The 20,988-nt window shown below is 33.4% G+C and overlaps 1 protein-coding gene across 1 annotated transcript; it reads right to left on the bottom strand.

Annotated features, from left to right (window-relative positions):
- Nucleotides 1-436: 436 nt before the first annotated feature.
- On the bottom strand, nucleotides 437-1,973 carry LOC131154100 (mitogen-activated protein kinase kinase kinase 20). The gene has a single exon (XM_058106614.1). It carries the CDS (start codon nucleotides 1,829-1,831, stop codon nucleotides 701-703), a length of 1,131 nt encoding a protein of 376 aa, XP_057962597.1. The 5' UTR covers nucleotides 1,832-1,973; the 3' UTR covers nucleotides 437-700.
- Nucleotides 1,974-20,988: the final 19,015 nt, after the last annotated feature.

A 20,988-nucleotide genomic window follows, 5' to 3' on the forward strand; every position in this document is an offset into this window, starting at 1 on the left:
TTACTGTTATCTTTTCTTTTCTGGTTTTTGTTTTTTCCTTCTCACTCAATCTTAGGGTGACGCATTTTCCTGGGTAAACCCTGACGGCCAAGAACCCTAGGCGGCAGGGGAAGGGGCAGGGCCGTTGCTTTCCCGCTTTCCAAACAGGGACCAACATCCGAATAATATTTAATTATTTTATAATTAAATTAATATATCTAAATTTTATTTTTGTGAATTGGCTGACCCTTCTTTGATCCCCACTTTTTTTTTTTTTTCCTATTGTCTTTTTGAGTTCACACAAGGAGGCCGAAAGAGCCGACAGTCCCATGGTACTCATTTACTAACCCTTTAACCGCCGCTCGCCGGAGGAAATTTTCCGATTTGAAAGGTTTATCGTTTGCTGTTTCGCTGAGCCTAACATATTACACAAACAAGCAGATGAGACAATCACATGTTCCCGAGAAAGTAAAACGAAATTCAATTAGAGTTTCACCGGCACGAACCGGGCTGTACGTACACTCACTACTTGAGGCTCCAATCATGAGCCGTTGAATAGACTGGCACACAAAATTGATCAAGGCATCCCCTGTTTCATCTACTGAATTTACATTCAAAGAATCAGACCATTTCTAATAATCAGAACTAAAAATCAGAGCCGTCTGATGTGATTACCGTAAAAAGGAAAAAGGAAAAAAAAAAAATATCTTTTCCAATCTAGCTATTGATTTTCTTCCTCCGATGGCCTGACGGTGACCCAACTCTCCGAGACGGACCAATCGGGCTTCCCGCCGGTCACCAGCTGTTGAACACGGTCGGCCGGCGAATACCGAGAGCGCACGTCCCATGCATCAAAAGGCGAATTTTTCACCTGCGTCTCGAGCCGCGTGATCGTTCCCAGCGACGGCGTGACCGAAAGAGAAGAACAGACAGAAGAAGCCACGGAGACCCATTCCGGAATATCAAAATGGCATCTCGGAGAAGTAGAAGGCCCGTCGGACTTGTCCAATGGAACAGTGTCTTCATCATCGCGGACAAAGGGATGATTCAAGAGCGTCTCCGCCGTCCATCTTTTCTTTGAATCCCTCACAAAGCATTCCCTCAGGAAATCTTTTCCTTCTTCCGACAATTCCGCTGGAATTTCCGGCGTCTCTCCGCCGACCCCAATTCTGAGGAACAGTTGAAATATTTCACCGCCACGGCCGCAATCCCACGCCGGTTTTCCGGTCACCAACTCAACTACAGCACACCCGAGAGCCCAAATATCCGACGGCGCATCGTACTCGCCCCATACAACCGATTCTGGCGACATGTACATCGGCGTTCCTCTGATCTCCAACCCCCCATCTCCAGCACCCCTCTCCTTCACCCCCGATTTTCTGGCTAACCCAAAATCCGCAATCTTCAATGCGTCCTTTCCGCCATCTGGGGCAGAACAGAGGAGGATGTTCTGAAGCTTAATATCGCAGTGAACAAAGCCTCTCCTGTGAATATGAAGGAGCCCCTTGAGAATCGACCTCGCGTATCCCCGCACATCCGATTCCGGGAACCCGCCGCCGCACTTCTTCAGGCAATCAGCGAGGCTGCCTCCGTCCGCGTACTCCATCAAAACATTGTACAGACTCACGCCGTTCTCGGAACTCAAAGAATCGCCGAAACAGCGAATGATCTGCGGGCAGTCTCCTAGCTGCCTCATCACCTCTTTCTCGTTCCTGAGGGAAGCAGAGTGGGAAAGTGCACAAGATTTGACGGCCATGAACGGAGCAGCCAGGCCGCCGCCGTTTATGGGAATCGCCAAATTGACGGACCCAAAGTTTCCTTGGCCAATCGCGTCTCCTCGAACCCACTCCATGAGAGGCCCGAGATCGGCAGAATCTCTCGATTTCTGATTCAATCGGTTGGGGAAGAAGAAAGAAGAGCGAAAAGAGAAAAGGGGAAAAGGAAGACGGAAACAGAGGCGAGGAGTGAGAGTGAGGGGTGGGGACTGCTCGCCCCTTCCCTTTTATACAAACAGGGGATTCGGATTAGTACGTACTTTCCTTGATTAATCAAATATTTTTTTAAAAAAAATTAAATAAATTTGAAACACGTGACGGTGGAGGATATTTCGGAGACGGACGGCAAGTTTCCTAATTTCGGGTTCCCGTTAGTGGATTCGAAACGTGTTGGGACATGGTTTGATTTGCGATGGACTGGAATCATTATATTTTCACGCCGCCTGGGCGAGCCCTAGCCATGGCCTCGGGAGTGCGATGACCAAAATGCCCCCGTCAAATCGACGCGCGCTGTGCAGTCCGCATGACTCCTTGCCATCCCATTTGGGTAATTTGACTAGTAGAAATGATCCCATTTCAGCCATCCACCAAAAACTGTTTCATTTTGGGCGACTCCCTCCATTCACATTTTGTTTCCTTCTCTGCTTCTTTCCTATTGTAAATCGTCACAGCAAAATCTGATTTGTAAAACCCTTTCACCATTATACTTCTACTTAAATTCCTCTTTCCAGGTGCCCAAAATAGCCGAGAGATTTTTTTTTTTCATTAGCAAATCATTTTAAATTATTACGCCAACACATGTAGTGATCCCGAATCGCTCCTATTTCGTGATGTATATACGTGCCTCTTTATTTTTGCATATCTGTGGAAAAAATAATAATAAATGAACCTTACATGTCCATAAATCAAAATAAAAACTATCCAAAATTGTCCAAATTTTTTTCTTGAAGAGAAAGAATAATTAATAAAACTCTCTTTGCAAACAAGATTGCCTCTGATTTGTTATACCAATTTACTAGAGGATCATTATTTATTAATTAATTTTAATATATATATATATATATGGTTAAGCCGTACAAAGACGATATTATATTTTAATACGCACGCTTATGTTTTCTATTTTAGGGTTAATTCAACTAAGAGCATTCTGGGCTTATAATATAAGCTAAAATGTGCAAAAGATGGAAAATGTGTTTTCAAAATGCAAACCTACCACCCTCTCTCTCTCTCTCTAAAAGAGTTGCTTAAGAATGAAGAGGGTGGGTGTGTATCTTCAAGGAAAAGGAAAGTAAATCGGCCAAAACTCTCATGGAAAGTGTGGTTCATTTTTAACTAATTTAAAAGAAAATCCAATGTGAACACACAATTAGGCATGCCTCTGGGAAGGAATCTAGGGTTTGTAAATTTCATGTATTTCTTCCTTTTCAGATCTATAATTTTGGCTTTGTAATTTTTTTTTTTTTTAATTTGCAACTCTTATCAACCACCGCCGTAAGTATCACATATTTTGCTCATATATAAGATGGTCGTCGTTGATTTCGTTCTCTCTCTATAATTGGTTTCCATTGTCGATGATAAGACATTTGTCACATTGTCAAACATCTATTGTTCTCACAACTGTTTCAAGTTACCGAATTTCTCTCTCACACATGCAAACCATGCTCGGAAGTACTGAGAAAAAGGGAAAATAAATAAATAAAAATAACTTCTCTGTTAAGAAAGAGAATTAGTGGAAGAAACGAAAAATACAAAATAACTTCTTGTCGCAAGTTGTTCTCAATCATTATCGTTTTATGCTCGATACTGGATGTTCTTGTCAGTGAATATTCACCAGTCTATCGAAGTCGTTATCGAGTTATGTCATTAGTGTACCGTTTCCACAACGACATAACATTTAATGTTGACCGTTTCTGCTCGCTATCCATGTACATTGGAGCTGCCAAATGCACCCACAATCATAATGCAACACCTGCATTCAATTTGATAAAAAAAAAATTAAAATTAAAGCCGATCGTTAAGTTTGATTGAAGGAACAAAAGAACATATCAGTTTGATTGAATTCACAAAAAGTTAAAGTTTTTGAATATTTTAAACACACTAACTCAAAATATAGGCTGAATATCCAGTCTAAATTATAATTGTATGAAGAAAATATTTATATTATTATAGATTATTTGAATAATAAAAAAAAAAAAAATCAAAGCATTCTCTAATTATTCATTCAAAACTTTTTATAGTGACATATCTATTTAAATCATAATATCATCTTTCCAAATATAAACACTTATCATATTAAAAATTTTAAAATATTTCTATTTTTAGATAAAATAAATAGCAGCATATCTTCAATTTTATTGCATTTGTTTAGGTTCCATTTTCAAACTTCCATTATCAAATATTTTAAATATTTTTTTTTTGTAATTTCATTATTAATTCTAAATTTCTATTAATAACTTAATATAATTTTTCCCTCTTTTAGGAGATAAAATATATAAATAAAATTGGTGCAAATGGGAAAAAGAGAAGAAAAATATTTGGGTATTTTGATGTGACCATCCAAGAACAAATAGGTCTAACTAATGGAAAAAATTATTAAATTTTTACTAAAATTTTTTTGTAATTAATAATAATAGCTCGCATTGATCCAAAAATTAGTATTTAATTTATAGTAAATAAATATTAAATTTGTAAAAAATTTATAAATTTATTAAAATTTGTTTTTATTTTTAAAATTAACCCACACATGTCATTGGATTTCTCCACGTGTCAAAGATAAATGATCATATCAATTCAACCTTAATAGTAATTAAATGTAACAATAAAACTGAATGCCTCGCATGATTGGGTGAGACTACACAATTACATTTACAACACACTCTAATATTTCTATAAAAAGATACTAATTAATTGCATGTTCACAATTTGGGCAGACAAAAATCTGAACCTTATAATTGTTCTTGCTCACAACCCACCTGTCCCTTTAATGTTTAATTTGCCAAGGTGGCAACTGGGGCCCACTTCCCTTTCATGTTTCACCTTGTCCTTCCCATCCCCTAATTAATATAAATTTTAGAAAAGTAAATTCAAACATCGATCGGAAATTACATGATTCAAAGTTTGCCGCCTCCTTTATTTTAATTAATCATTCCCATTAGATCGTATATGGACATATCATAGTAAAAAGTCAGATAAATTTGAAAAAAATCATCATTTTGGATTCGAAAATTATAACAATGGAGATTAATTTAAATGTTCGCTAAACATTGTAATATTCTTAAATATGTGTTATAATGTATTTTTTTAATTTTTTCGTTTAGCTAGTCAAGCAAGCACTTATATATATATATATATATATATATATAGAGAGAGAGAGAGAGAGAGAGAGAGAGAGAGAGAGAGAGAGACAAAAAGCTTATCGTAATTGATTCGAATTTTTTTATCGCGGCTACACGTTAATGTGTTTAGATATTTAAAAAGAATGAAAGAATAAAAAGTCAACACTATTTTCCTCTTCAATTTAAGTTGAAGTATTCACTTTAAGACTTCTAGTTGTTTATAAAAAGAATATTCAATAGTATTGAGAGCAATATTGACGGTGCATTTAAAAATGTACAATTTTTTTTTTTTATCATTTTGAAAAGTTTGAAGTTGGATTCATTAAAATAAATTTGACCTAACACATACAGTTGTTTCCAATATTTTTTTTTAAAAAAGTTTAAAAGATATTTCTTAACAAACTATTTTCAAATGTCAAAGTTTCAAATGAAAGTCAAAGTTAATAAAAATAAATCAACATCCTATAGATGCACCATAAGACCCTCTTTAAAATTTGAAAGAACAAAAAATATCACAAAATATATTTATTTCATTCAAAAAATTAGAAAAAATAAAAAACAAAATAGATGTCAGATTAATAAATAATTTTTAATGTTACATACTTTTAAATGATTATTCATTTTTCAATTTAATAAATTTTTTTCTTAATTTATTTATTTAATTTCTTGCATTTATTTAATAGTTAAAAAAAGTAATGTTTTTTTTATATTATTATTATTGTTATTATTATTAAGTTTCAAGTTGGTCTAAATGCATTGCTAATTTTCTATGCATGAACTTATGGAAAGGGTAGGAGCCGCCGGGGGTAGCGCGGCACCACGCGCGCGGATGCAATGCATGTAGACTGGCGTAGGCGACCGGTCCGCGTTGCGGCAAGTAACGGCATACTGGGGCGGGGCGCGTGGGATTAGGAGATATGTGGCGGACGGCGGACGAACGAGGTCACGTTTTTTGTCTGCCGTCGTCCGTCCGCGTTCGCATGTTACCGTCACGTTCTTCCTCCGCTATACAATAATTTATATTAAGAAGGCACGGAAGACATTGTACCTTTCCTCGTTTTCGCGCTTTGTAAGGAAAGGGAGACCGTTAGAGAGAGAGAGAGAGAGAGAGAGAGACAGATGGCGGTGGGAGGGAGCAGCTGGTTAATCGGTTAGGTTCCACGGCGTACGCACCAAAATGCACCCTCAGTGGGCCCCACTAGTCAAACTATGTTTTACCCCTTTAATTAATTAATTAGTTAATTGGTAATTATGCTTTTAAGCCAGGGCGGTGCCAGATGGCATGGATGTAATTTTATACAAAACTGGGGGTTCTTATAGTTCCTGTTTATCGTAGAAAATAATTATGCTAGCCTATTTATCATTTATTAAATTATCTAATAAATCATTTTTGAGTAAATTTTTTAAATCTCTGTATTAATTTTTCATTCATAGTGGAAAGTTCGCTAATTTTATTTAAATTAGTATCCTTTATATATTAAAAAATTAAAATATAAAACTGCACTTAACTACTTAGATTTTATAAGATTCACATAGTGCCTATAGCTAGGGAACAAAATAATTATTAATATAAATATATATTGTTAATAAGAATTGATCCGTCACAAATTAAACACGGCTCTAATTAATCAGCTGGCGAAATTCATTATGAATTTAAATAAAATAATTCTTGATATTTCCAACAAATAATTTATAATTTGGAAAAAGTTATATGGAATAATAGCCAACTGAATCTCTTTTTTTTTTAGGATGCTACTAAATAATAATAATAATAATAATAATAATAATAATAAAAAAGTATGCAAGAATCTAAACTCATGTGCTTTAATGATCTCCTTGTTCATAACAACGTAGGAACCTTAATAATTATAATATCTTTGCAACAGTACAGCAGATCTTGACTCTTACCTTTGATGAAACAAAGTTAGCCAGCATATCAAAACTTCATAGATTTCTTTATTATTTTTTTCCCGGCCCTCAACCTATATAACTCCACACTTAACTTTATTAGATTAGATTTGAGTTGACCCTAATCTTAGATTACTCATCATTTGCTCATTTTATACCCATAAATAAATATATTACTTTTTTATTAAGTAAATTTGTTATGTTTTGCCGATCTTTACGTGAAAGATGTAAATGCATCCATATAGATAACTTATCATCCACATCTCAAACTCCTATATAAAATATATGGTAAAGATGTTCAATCGGCTTTGCTCAAATGATAAGCGCGACTTGTTACTTTTATGATCCCAAGGTCACGGGTTCGATTCCCACTTGAGAGTTTATCCTGTTGAATTACCAGGTGTGTATTAATGGGCAGGAGAGGGGGTGAGTTTGGTACCGCACCATAGTATCCAAAGTTACGAGATACTGATTGGAGTTCCCGAGTTTTATAAATATATGGTAAAAACACTAATATGTATGTATCCAAGACATAGCGATTGTGAAACTCCGTTTGGGTTGATTATTTTGCTTTAAAAATGCATTTTTTTTATTTTATTTTTCTCTCAATGAAATATTATTTAAAATAAAAATTTGTTCCAATGCGATTTTAAATCTTTAAAAAAAAAAAAGTAAATCAAATCATAATATTGTCCTATGAAATCATCAATTTTTTGTTCTTTAATTTGGGTATATATTGTTTTCCTTCTTATTTTTCTAGATAACCAAACATGAAAATGTAATCTCTTAAGAGATATTCACATAATCAACACTGAGACATAAAAGGGTGATAAGAAATACAAGATAGAAAATAGACTACCTTTCCTTTTGTAATCTAAATCCAATATGCACTTTCAAATATCCAAAATAAACCAATTATACTTTAACGCAATTCGGTAAATATCGCGCCAATCATTATACATTTACTTTTACAAATAAAATTTAAAAAAATATATTTTCATTTTAGAAAACAATACTATTTCGGTGTGGGGATTCTGCCGACCACTCCGAATTTATCTTTCGAACTGTCCCGAGATTAAGGGGATTTAATTTTCCATCTGCTGTCCATTAGCTTCACTTTTTTAAAAATTAATTAATTAATTAATCAAGTTTAACACCCATAATTATTAACTATATACATACACAGTCCAAGTACTTTAGATAGGCCGTAGGGCAGCAGGCAACGTTGGGAGACTTTGTCTGGCATGGGATGGGAAAAGGTAGGGTTAAAAGCATTATGCATTTACAGGACTCTCTGATTTTAAAAGATTGGTTAGGCCTTTTTGACTGTCCCTTAACTAAGCACTGCTTCATTATTTCTATACAATTATGTCAATGTGTAAATCTTTGACTCGCAGTTTTACTTATTTATTATTTATATTTTTCAATTCGAGTCCCCTCTATGTCACGATGCTAATTAAAGTAGGTTTAACGTATTCTGAAGTCATTCTACTTTTTAGAGTTTGACGTATGCGTTAGTCGTCCGAAAGTAATTTGAAACGTTTATCACTTTTCTTTAATTATTTTAATATAGATTTTGTTCTTTTCACTTTTACCCTAAATACAAAACGAAATGAAATTGAAAGGAAAAAAAGAACCCGTCCACGTGTGAGTGTGTGTGTGAGAGAGAGAGTTGTTTATGTATCCCACTCACGAGGCTCGTTTTTGACCTAACATCGAGTTTTTTTTTTTTTTTTTTACACTTGTAATTTGCAACTTGCAGTCAATTGTTCTTAATGTTTTAATTACAATAATTGTAGTTTAATTGTATTAGACTTGTAATTTAACATCAATGTAAGTATTAATGAGTGACTGTTGAAGATGCCACCTTAAATTGATAGGAGAGTGGAGGCTTTCAACTGATGGCAAATTGAAGTGAGCCAATGTCAATTTTTTAAGGGTCTGTTTGGTTTCATTTTTTTTTTTTTTTTATATTTGTGTTTCTGCATGGTGAAAGTATATATTATGAAAATATATTTATTCATGTTGCCAATTTTTTACTTTTATTATCAGTTATCAATTATTTTTAAAAAATTAAAAAAAAAGGATAAATTTTATGGCTTTCAGCTGTTTTGAGAACATATTGTCATATTATTTTAATATTTAGAATTAACTTTTTTAGATTAAATCATTTATTTTTTACATACTTTTAAATTATAATTAAAATAAAATGATCATATGAGTTAAAAACTGCTGCTGCCATGAGACTAATATCCAAGGGACAAAACCACAGTTTAAAAGTTCTAAATATCAATCTAACCGATCAAAATTAAAAAGGGTAAGTCATATACGACCTGTAAATAATTCAGCTCAATCGGATTAGAATTCGCCACTTGATCGTCTGGATCAAACTGACTACTCAAGCACCCTTGCAGCTGCAGTGAGGCTGTTGTCCGAATCAAAAAACCGAGGTTTTCCAAACTTCAAAAGATAATCGGTTCGTCTAGAGTGAAGAAGAATAAGTCAGGAACCATCTGTTAAAATATCGACTCAATCGGATAAGAAATTGTGCTCCGATAGTCTAGGAAGAATTGACTATTGCGGGCACCCAATCCTAATTTTTCAAAAAAAACATACTTTTTCCTCTCTTTCTCTCTCTCTAACACTAAATTCTTTTTTTTCTCCGCTCTCTTCTTCTATTTTTTCCATCTCCCCATCTTCCCAACTTCTCTATTTATAAGCTTAAAGAGTGATTTGATTAATCATTCAAATTCAAATCAAATAATCAAAATAAAACTAATTTGCTAAATCAAATTCAAGTCAAAATAATCAAGATAAAAACTAATTTTCTAAATCAAATTCAAATCAATCAATCAAAATAAAACTAATTTGCTAAATCAAGTTGATTAGTCAAATTTATTTTTTAATCAAACTTTATTAGCAAATCAATTTTAAATTTTGATTTTTAAACGTGCCTTTGATTTCATTTTTTTTTTTAGCAAGACCAATTAGAGATTCAAGATTGGTGGCCACTTTCATTTTTCTTTTTTTCTTATAAAAAATTTCCAATGTAAAATATATTTTTTCTTTTTCTATATTTCTCTTTTTTTTTGGTATTTTTTTTTTGTTGTATACAATTTGGGGTGTCTACATACATTATTTTTAATTAAAATTAAAACAAGATGATTATGTGAATCTAAAATATAACTAAAATAAAAGATCCATAATATTTCTAAAATTTGAAAAAAAAAAATAACAGTAAGTCATTTAAAAAATAATTTTACTATTCACTTTTTATTTACTATAAGATTTTTCTTGTAACATTAAAAAGTAAGTTTTTGAAATGTATAGTTGAGTAAAATAATAATTAAAAAGTAGTTAAAATAAAAGATCCATAATATTTCTAAAATTTCAAAAAAAAAAATAACAATAAGTTATTTTAAAAATACTTTTACAATTCACTTTTTATTTAAAATAAGATTGCGTTTTGAAATGTATAATTAATTCAAAATAATAATAAATTTTGTTTTTATCACAATATTTTAAATTTTTACAATTTTATTATCTAACTTATATTTTAAAATCATTATTTAATTAAAGTAAAAATTATATACATTCATTTGATCAAAATTTTAATTTGTATTAATATGTTGACAAATTTTTATTTTTTACTTTTATTTTCAATTTTTTTTATGATAGTACGAATCGACTCTTCATTTGTCATGGCATAATTCATCACGTGTTAAATTAACTAACATGGTCAATCACGTTGACATTGCAGATCGATGTAGACATGAAACGACAAAATTAGAATGTCATAATTAAAATAAATAGCGATATAAATTGTGAAAAGAAATTTTATCAAAATGTAGATACCAAAAAAAAAATATTGGGAGTTTTACTTTTTAGTACATGAAAATCACTTTCTATATTTTCAGTACATACCTAATGATGCCATTAATGGGCCAACACCACAAGACGATTGTGATTTATTAATCACTAACAACTACTTATCATCTTAATTAGGAGCATGCATGATAATTTGCATTAATTAATTACCTAATTAATTAATTAACTAATTAATTAATTAATTAGAGGCTTTCCCAGGCCCACTGATTGCAGCTGCCTTTAATGACCCCTTTATCTTATTTTATTTTCATAGATTTCATGCGGTCCACGTGCTTGTTCAACATTATTCTCGTGCAAATAAAAAATAAAATAGTTTCTATTTATTACGAATTAGTGTCGGTAATATTTTTTGGATGGTTAAAAAGTAGAGTGTCAGTAATATTTTTTGGAGAACCGATATTTTATTTTTAAATTTCTCCACATATATTAACGTTGTGTTTGGAAGTTTAAATTTTAAATATCGAATTTGAACAAAATATAATACAATTCAAATGTCAAAACTAGTTATGTGCAGTTCCATTATCCTAACCCATAAAAATTAAAATCCCATTTCTAAAATTCAAAGATCTAAATATAATATAATGTAAGTTTATGATCGAGTCCATGAATATATATCGAGTGTTATATTTGGATTTCTTATAGTAAAAATAAAAATCGGCACAATTTTACGTTATATTTTATCTAAATTTAGGATTTTAAATTTAAGCTCTCAAAAATATGACAAATAAATTCAAATAATCAAAATATTAATTTTATGTTTTCTTTCTTCCTTCCTAATTTTGGTTCTTATCTTGCATATTAGCTGTACCCATTTAAATTTTTTTTTCTTTAAATTTGCCAGTTAAAAATTTGTATTCTTGGTGAAATTTATTATTATTATTTTTTTTCATAATCCGTATATGGTTTGTAATAAAAAAAAAATGATATTTTGTTCTCTCATTCATTAAGCTTAAGAGATCGACTATGTTTTAATGAATTTTACTCTAAATTCAATGGTTTTAATATTTCTCATTAAAAAGCATTGTTCATCTCAATAAATTCAATTTAAAGGGGGTTCTTGTCGTGATTTATGTACGCTAACTTGCAAAGTCAATTCTTTTTCATTTTATTTTATTTTTTGTTTAGGCAAAGTAGAAGTCAACTTCCATTCTTGAATTGAAAGGAAAAAATAAGAAAGAAAGAAATATTTTTCTAATATTTTATATTATATTAAAATCTATTGAGAATTTTTAAGAAAAAAATACTTCACTTAATAAATTTTTAAAAATCAAATGTTAAAAATATATAATTAATTTTGTTTATTGAGTTATTGTGCTTATTATTTTCTGATTTTATTAATAATCAAACATAAAAAATAAATTATTAAATATTTTTTCTATTTTTAAAAATATTTTTCACGTTCTAACCATGATCCTTATAGAAAAAAATTAGAAGTAATTAATCATAGTACAAGACCATAGTACAAAAACCCCACATATATAAAAATTATACTTTAATTAGGAGAATATATGTCTCACATCATTTTAATATGTGCGAATATTGATATAACATTGTGTGATTATTGCATTTCATATTTTTCTCTCTAATTTATTATTTCTAAATTATTTTCTTCGATACATTGACCAGACGTAGTCAACTAAATGACAGAAATTCAATGTTGGATTAACAATGAACATGCAAATTTGGCAAAACTACTATTAGATTTTCCCCCTTCGGTTGCATAAGCTGCAAAATATGATGTGAATTTTCAAGAGATTTCCACATGAAAATGAAAACATAGGTGAGAACCTAAAACCATCAAATGGGTTTATGGAAAAAGAGGCATTTGGAAGAGAAACAAAAATGGAAATGATCTATGTCACAAGCCCAAGTCCATCATGTTCTACCACATGGCGAATAATATTACGCTGACGTCATCTTGCTATAACAAATTAAAAAAGAAAAGAAGTAAAAAAAAAAAAAATTGTGTCACATGTCGCCATCGCCGGCTGACACATAGCAATCCTCTCCCTTAATTGAGTCAACCCAGTTTGATTTGGGTCAACCTGAGTTAACCCTATTCAGACTGATTGAACCGGTCGGACTCTATTAGGAATCTGTGAGCATCCAGAAAGATGTGACACCAAAAATTTAACGTGGTTCGGTCAATATCGACCTACGTCCACGGAGCATACACCAAATATTCACTATTTCTCCGAAAAATTACAATTCTCACACTCTCTCTCCCTCTCTTCCTCCTCTTTCTCCTCTCTGAGCTTCTCATTTGTACATAGCTTGTATTCCTCAGCCCTTTATTTATAAGGCTGATATTTAAATCACAATTAAACATAATCAATCATAAATGGGAAGTTACAATGGAGAGATAAAATGGAGATAAATGCACCACGTTTCCAACTAATCACGCGTTTCCAGCTCAGCTCCAGCTCTCCTAGCTGTCTCCTGGCTCTAGCTACAACAGACTCCTCTTGTACTGCCAGTTTACTTTTAATTTTTAAAAATTGAGAAAAATAGTAAAAAAAATTAGAAAAAGAATCTAGAAAAATTATTTTAAAAAATCATAAAAAAATAAATAAAAGCTACTTGTGTCATTTTTGACTCGGATAACAAAAAAATGAAAAAATAAAATGTCAAAAAGAGAAATGAAATGGTGGAAATGGAAAATTGCAAAAAAATACTAAAAATTTTTAGAAAATTCTTGAAAAAATTTTAATATTTATATTATTTATTAAAGAGTTAATTAAAGAATCATTCGATTCAATTTATGGATAATTCATAATTAATTAAGTACCGTTCGTAAAACGGGTGTACAAAGGGTACTAATACATTCCCCTCATATAATCATACTCTCGATCCCAACTCTAGTAAAGACAGACAGAGATTGCTGGTTGCTTAATCTTAGGATTAGTTTAGAAATCAATCAACATGCTGTAATTTGGTGAACTAACTGCACATAGAAAAATAACAAGTTGGTGGCGACTCTATCGAACCTATATTATTATTATCCCTCCCTATTCTAGAATCTTCTCCAAGATATTGCGATAATAACAATATTTTTTTTTTATCATAAATTGCTACTATTTCATGTTCGTTATTATAGATTGATACAAACATGCATTTACAGTAGGGGCATCTCTTTCATTTATCAAAAACTCTCTTTACTTAATAAATTTTAGTACTAGCATTTACTCTCGTGATTAAGCCGAATGCGGTTTACAACTTCTTCACCTCCAAGCTATTCATTCGTTCAATTCTTCATTCCAATACACATATTGTGATCGATCCCCAGCCTTGGGCCAATCACCAAGCGCATCAACTGGGACTTGAGCCTACGATCCTCCGCAAACCTTCTCCATGCTTACCATTGCTCCATGTCCCGTGGGGGCTGAAGTACACTTTTTGATTCTACACAAATCATCGCTTAAAAGCTTATGGCCGTGTTAAATTCAATGTATAATATTTATGAAATGGTCTAAAATATTAACATTCTCATTTTATTTTTCCCATGACCCGTCTCTAGTCAACATCTATTTGCATGTAAAAGTGACAAAAAACATCCCCTCTTCATCTTCCAAGTCGATCATGTGAATAACCCTTTTGCCGCCGTCACGAATGCGTAATATTAATTGGACCAAAATATCTCTCATGAAAGCTGAAACAACCTTAAAATATTGTTTCAATTTTTAAATTGTTTTCATGACGAACGTCTCCTCGGAACTGCAGTGATCACATGGGAGGAGTGGATACGGCGAACGTCATGGCGTAACTCCTTCACACTATTCGCATTTTCCGCTCTTTAAATATTATTATTTCATTTAATAAATAAAAATAATTATTAAATACGGGGAATAAAGAAAAGTCCAACGCGGAGCACGCGATCGGTCCGTGCTTCATGTGCCCCTCCTAGCGGCCTCAGGCCTGGCCAGCGACGGTTTGTGCTGCAGTCAGTCAATTCGCAGGAGATGGTGGCCCCGCTGGATCTCGCCTGGGGCGCACATGGGCCTCGAAACCTCTGACCGGGGCCCACAGCCCCGCCAACTGAGGGCTGGGTCTCTTTTGGGCCGGCCATTTTGGAGTGCAGGTTGCTTTCGGCTCGCATTACGGTGGGCTGAGGTATCGCCTGCAGATTGCAACTTGGAAATTGGGGCAGATGGCCATACATGTGTGGGGCCCAGAGATGATGCCATGAATTGGAGGGGGTTTCCGTGAATTGGGGATTTGAGATTTTGTACTTTGAGCTTGAGGGGTGTTTTTGGAAAAACACACAAAAAAGAGAGAACAAAATGTCTGAATTGTTAAAAATGATTTCAGCCGTCCATTGGGTTGACTTTTACAGGGGAGGGGTGGGGGAACCTTCAGGTTTGACCAAGGTCTTCTTTAGAATTTAGAGTAATCAATACTACTGGAGTATTTTAGAGGTTGCAATTTGACCCATTCATCTAGAAGTCATAGTAAAATAACAGGGATGACATAGTTGAGTAGAGGTTATTTTTATCTTCTCTCTTCTTTTTTCTTTTTCATTTTTTTTTGTAGTCCATTGTAAAATTTATTGGATTCGTACTATGCAAAAGACACCTAATTTGCCTACCTAAAGAAGTATTTTGTAATCCAAACATAGCCTAACAACTTTTTTATGTGTATTTGATTTAATCCAACTTATAGTGATTATGCCCCTTCACTAGTGAACAAAGTAGATGGCTAATTAGCATAGGGTCAAATATACTCCTTTAATCAGATTTCCTCCATATCTGTTAATATTGGGAGAATCTTCCTATGGACACTCGATAAATATGGGTTTAAATTTATTGAGTCTTAAACCCAATCATGTATGTAGGCACTCATATTTTACTTTATTTTCTCAATATGAGACAAACTCATAAATGAAATTCTCAATATTCTCTCTCTCACTTGTCAGTTTCAATCACTCCCCTTGAATGAAGTCATCTCCCTTATAGGAGCAACCCCAATTATCCGACATTGTTCAAGTGATCCTTGCCCTTGTGTCGTACATGTTTCAAATTGCATTTCATGTGACATCTTAACCCTATTCGAGTCCATATTTTAGGCCTAGACGATCCTTATCAGTATTGGTATTGGTCTCACACTTGATCTTCTAACTGTTAACACATCAGGAGAATTAATTTCATACCTTGACTTTACAATGTCGCTTACCTAAAGTTATGAACTATTGCCTCTGGTTACCTCGAGGGGACTCCTTATGGACACTTGATATATATGTGTGAGCATTAACTTGTCCCAAAAGTTTAATCCTACTAAGTCTTGAGCCCAATAATGTATATAACCACCCACCCTCCACTATATTTTTCAAATATGAGACAAACTCATAAGGGAAATTCAAAAAATTGCCACACCCTATTTGATCCCCCTCAACCTCTCTATCGCAATCTCTTAAATTTCCCTTGATCTCTATTTAACCTCACTGTATTTCTCATTTGCAGGTCGGATGAAGGCTTAATGGTAGAGAGCATCAAGCTTTCTGCCTCGTTTTTCAAATTCCAGTTGGGTATGCTTGAAGGTATACCCTAATTTCTCTCTTCTTCTCAATTTCTCTCTTTTTACTATTTTTCTTCAATTTCATCATTTATTTTCCAATTTATTGAGCTTTTCTAGGGTTTCTTGCATTTTCTCACGAGCCAAATAGGGGGTCTGGGGACTCATTGACCTAGGCATTAACCTAGGCTAGGTTGGCCTTGGGGTCAAGTTTTATTAGGGTTAGGTTTGGCTCACATTGGGGTTTGGTTGGGTTTAATTAGGGTTTGATCAGGTTAAGGGTTCAAGTTAGATTGGGCTGTTTGGGTTGAATTGGGTGGTTGGGCTCAGTGTACTGGGCTCAGATGGGCCTGAGGTTTTGGGCCTAGGTAAGTTAGGTCTAAGTCTAGGTAAGGTCAGGCCTTGGCTGGTTTGGGTTTTAGGTTAGTTAATGGGCTAGTCTTGATTAATATGGGCTTGGGCTAAAGCTAGGTTTTAAGTAGGCTTAGGTTTTGTGTTTGGGCTAGTTCAGGTTCAGTGTGGGCTCGGGTTAGTGGGGCTTGTTGGCCTAACAAGACTTAATCTCGTTTTGATGATAACAAACTAAGATTACTAATTGTGCTTTCAAGTTAAATTTCAGGTATAATATTTCTCACAAAGAACAATGATTAAACTTGGTAAAGACTAAATGAAGCTCAACTTAAATTTACAAGTCATGAAGAAAACAAGCTCACTGAAGTATTGATCAAGTTTGTACAACGTTAAAGCAATAATACATGAAGACTTAGGTTTTACTTGTATTTAAATAGTCTTAGAGTCTCATGAAAGTACTTTTAAACTTCACATTTGTTTATGAAACTCTTAGGAATTAATATTGGACTTACAGACCTGTTCATTAACTTGGAAAATATTTTTATAAAAGTCCAAAATTCTTTGCAAAGAAAAAAAAACAAGTTTTAGAAAAAAAAAAAAATGAAATACACTGAGTTACAGAGTGGTCAGGCAATTGAGACAAATTACTCAGACGACTAAACTGCTACTGTCAGTGTAGAAGAAATCTGAACATCAGGTTAGGCGACTGAACTCATGAGTTCAGGCGACTGAATTACTACTGCCAATTTTGGAGCGCATATTTTAAATGGTTCAAGCAACTGAAGTTCATGTTTTAAACTTACGAATTGAGTTGATTTCTTTCCTATTTTGAAAGATATGGTTTCCAAACTTGAGAAAAACGATAAGAACTTTTCCTAATCTATATAAGACTTATTATTTGCGCATTAGGGCACTAATTCACAAGAATATGCATCGAAATTCATTCAATACGCTTCGATTCATACTCTGAAAAAGTTGTTGTGCGTATTCTCAAAGCCCTAATTGATTTCTGATTTCTACTTCTGAAATTCTCATACCACAAATCAGAAAACCTTCGAATTCTTTGTGAGTTTCATTGCAAATTGTTGTTTAGAGTATATAGTGTTTATCTTTGTACAAAATCTACTCTATTGTGAGAGTAATCTACTTGTACAAATAATTGATTTGCTATTTTTGCAAACTGAAGACTCGAGGATAGAGTTGTTGCCTAGTGAGAGGGTATTCTTGTTAGAGAGGGGTCTCCACCTTCCAATGGAGAGAGGTTGCTCCACCTATTGAATAGAGTGGGTAAGGAAAATCCTTACAGTAGGTTTCTTGGGGCAAGGACGTAGGCAGGAAGCCGAACCTTGTAAAAAATCAGTGTGTTCAATCTTCTTTCCCTAACTCGCTTTAAATTATGCACATAATAGTTGTTGGGTATGTTTTAAGTTTATTGGGAAAATCTGTTGAATGCTGGTTTTGGATTTAGATCACTTTGATTAATTAAATCAGATTGTAAATGCTTTGTACGATTTAAGTTTCCAATTGAAAATCAGTTAATTGCAGAAACTCTGAATTAAATCTGATTAGCTGAGGTAAAGTTATATTTGTTGGTTAATTGTTCAAGCATAAGAAGACTACTTGCTTGAGGCATATAGTTGAATCTTGTCTTAAATAAATACTTGTTCATTGTCTAAATTCAAATCGGTATTTGAATCTGCAAATTCATACTATGGCTCTAAATTTCATATATACCTAGGATTGCTTATTGGTATAGTTGTTCGTTGATTAGTTGTTGTGTGGTGATTGAGACTGTGATTTAGATTGTTAAAAAAGTTTAAAATAAACTAAGCTTCCGTGTAATAAATTTTAAAATACCCAATTCACCCCCTCTTGGGGCTACACCGTACTTTCAATTGGTATCAGAGCATAAGTTGTAGCAAATCCTAATAAGTACTTACACAAATATCGTAATGGCAAACGTAGGTGTATCCCCCTTCAGTGAAGGACAATCCTCCTTTAGACCCCCAATCTTCTGCGGTGTGAATTACACCTTTTAGAAACAAATAATGAGAATATTTTTGCAAACCATGGATTGGAGAGTCTGTAAAGTAGTAACCCAAGGTGACTATGTTCCTTCTAAGGCTATAGAGAACAAGGAAGTTCCTAAAGAAGAAAACGAAATGAATGAGACTAATATGAAACAACTGCAAATAAACTCTAGTATTATGAATGTTTTATACTATACGTTAGACGCAAATGACTTGTTAATAGAATAATGGGATGTAAGACTGCAAAGGAAATTCGGGACAAACTAGAAGTAACCTATGAGGGAACAGTAGATGTTAGGGATAGTAGAATAGACATGCTCACTAGTGTGTATGAGGCATCTAGGATGAACCTAGAGGAATCTATATCAAGTATGTATACTAGGTTCACTCACATAATAAATTCCCTAAATGCACTTGGTAAGAACTATTCAACGTATGAAATGATTAAGAAAATCCTTAGAGGACTTCCACCTATTTGGGAACCCAAGGCCACTACCATAACTGAAAGCAGGAACTTAAAGAATACTGTAGAGACCCGAAGAATTTATAGTAATTAAATAATAAGAAAAGGGAAAATTCCACAAAAAGGACAGGTCTCGTCGACGAATACGGTGCGTTCATCGACGAATCGTCTTCTGGGGCTCGTGACGTGGATGCATGTCTCGTTGACGAGAAATTACCGAGAGGCTGTTTTCAGGGCCTGAATTTCGTCGAAGAGGGCACCATCTTCGTTGATGAACCGTCTTTATGGAATCGTCGACCAGGCAACGTGGCTCGTTGACGAGACCACGTGGCTAGCCACCTATAAATATGCAAGAAACAGGTTTTCAGCGAAAAATTTCTCTCTCTCTCTCTCTCTCTCTCTCTCTCTCTCTCTCTCTCTCTCTCTCTCTTTCTCATTTTCTCTCTCTAGAAAACGATTTCTCCCACTTCTCTTTAGATTTCTGGCCCCGATTCTCCCCGGTTCAACGTTCAGAAGCTACCACGATGATCCTAGGGAGATTCTACAACCTAACTGGAGCGGAATTTCAATTCGAGCAATTTGCGAACAATCTTAAAATTTGGGTAAGTGGATTTTTAAGTATTTTCAGTATTATCAATATTATTTGGGGCCAGATTTTGTATTCTATGAGAATATACTAGTATTTTGTGAAATAAATTTGGGATGTCATATTCTCAGGAACAGGGTGTTTTGGGCCCCTATAGTCATGGGTTGAGGACCCAAGCAAGTATCTGTTCAGGAGCTCAGGTAAATTATAGCTCAAGAAATTATGAATATGCAATCTCAGGAAATATGAGTGTATTGATTTACTGAAAAATTTGTATATGTAAATGCAGATTTTTGGGGTTGGCATACCGAGGTTGCGAGAGTTGAGTGGAGGCTAGCATTCTAGTCAGATAGGTAAGGGAAAATATGCTATACTAGAAATTTCAGAAATTATATCAGTAGTATACATGTGTTTCGAGGTGAATTTTACAAGGTATAAATTATTTTTATTATCAGAAAATACAGATTTTATTACAAGGGTTTTTGTTTATTTAATTATGTGGCATGAGTTAATATTGGATTAGTTCAGGATTTATACAGTTTTTCAGAATAACATGGTTTACAATGTTTTTGCATAGAAACATGTTTTACTAGACTTTACAGAATTATGAATTATAGCGTATATGTATATACAAATATATTTTACAAACAGGTATTATACAGACAGATATATTTTGTAGATAGATATTTATCAGGCAGTTATTTTACAGATATGATACAGACAAATATTTTAAAGTATATTAACAGAAAATATCAATATGCAGTTTTCTAGAAAATATGATTTATAGTATTCTTCAGAATGTCATGACTTCAGAATCATAACACTCAGTTATTCAATTATGCAGTCAGATATTCAGATTATGCAGATCAGTTTAAAAATGTGATGGGTATTTCAAAATCATGGTAAAAACAGTAAGATAATTATAACTATCAGTACTAAATAGTATCAGACCCTGATGAGTTATTCAGTCAGATTCAGACAGTAGAGCACGGTACCATTGCTATTTTCAGATCAGAGTGCAACCACATATCTCAGATAGTATGTGGATTCCATCAATTGTGTCTATGGAGAGTCTCCCCAATATTCTGGGTTGAGGAGGCTGGTTTGACGAGGTAGAGACTAGTTATCATGCCCAGAGATATTGTAGTGGGTCAGATTGATGATT

Source organism: Malania oleifera, chromosome 1 (genome assembly GCF_029873635.1).
Source record: "Malania oleifera isolate guangnan ecotype guangnan chromosome 1, ASM2987363v1, whole genome shotgun sequence".
Taxonomy (NCBI): domain Eukaryota; kingdom Viridiplantae; phylum Streptophyta; class Magnoliopsida; order Santalales; family Ximeniaceae; genus Malania; species Malania oleifera.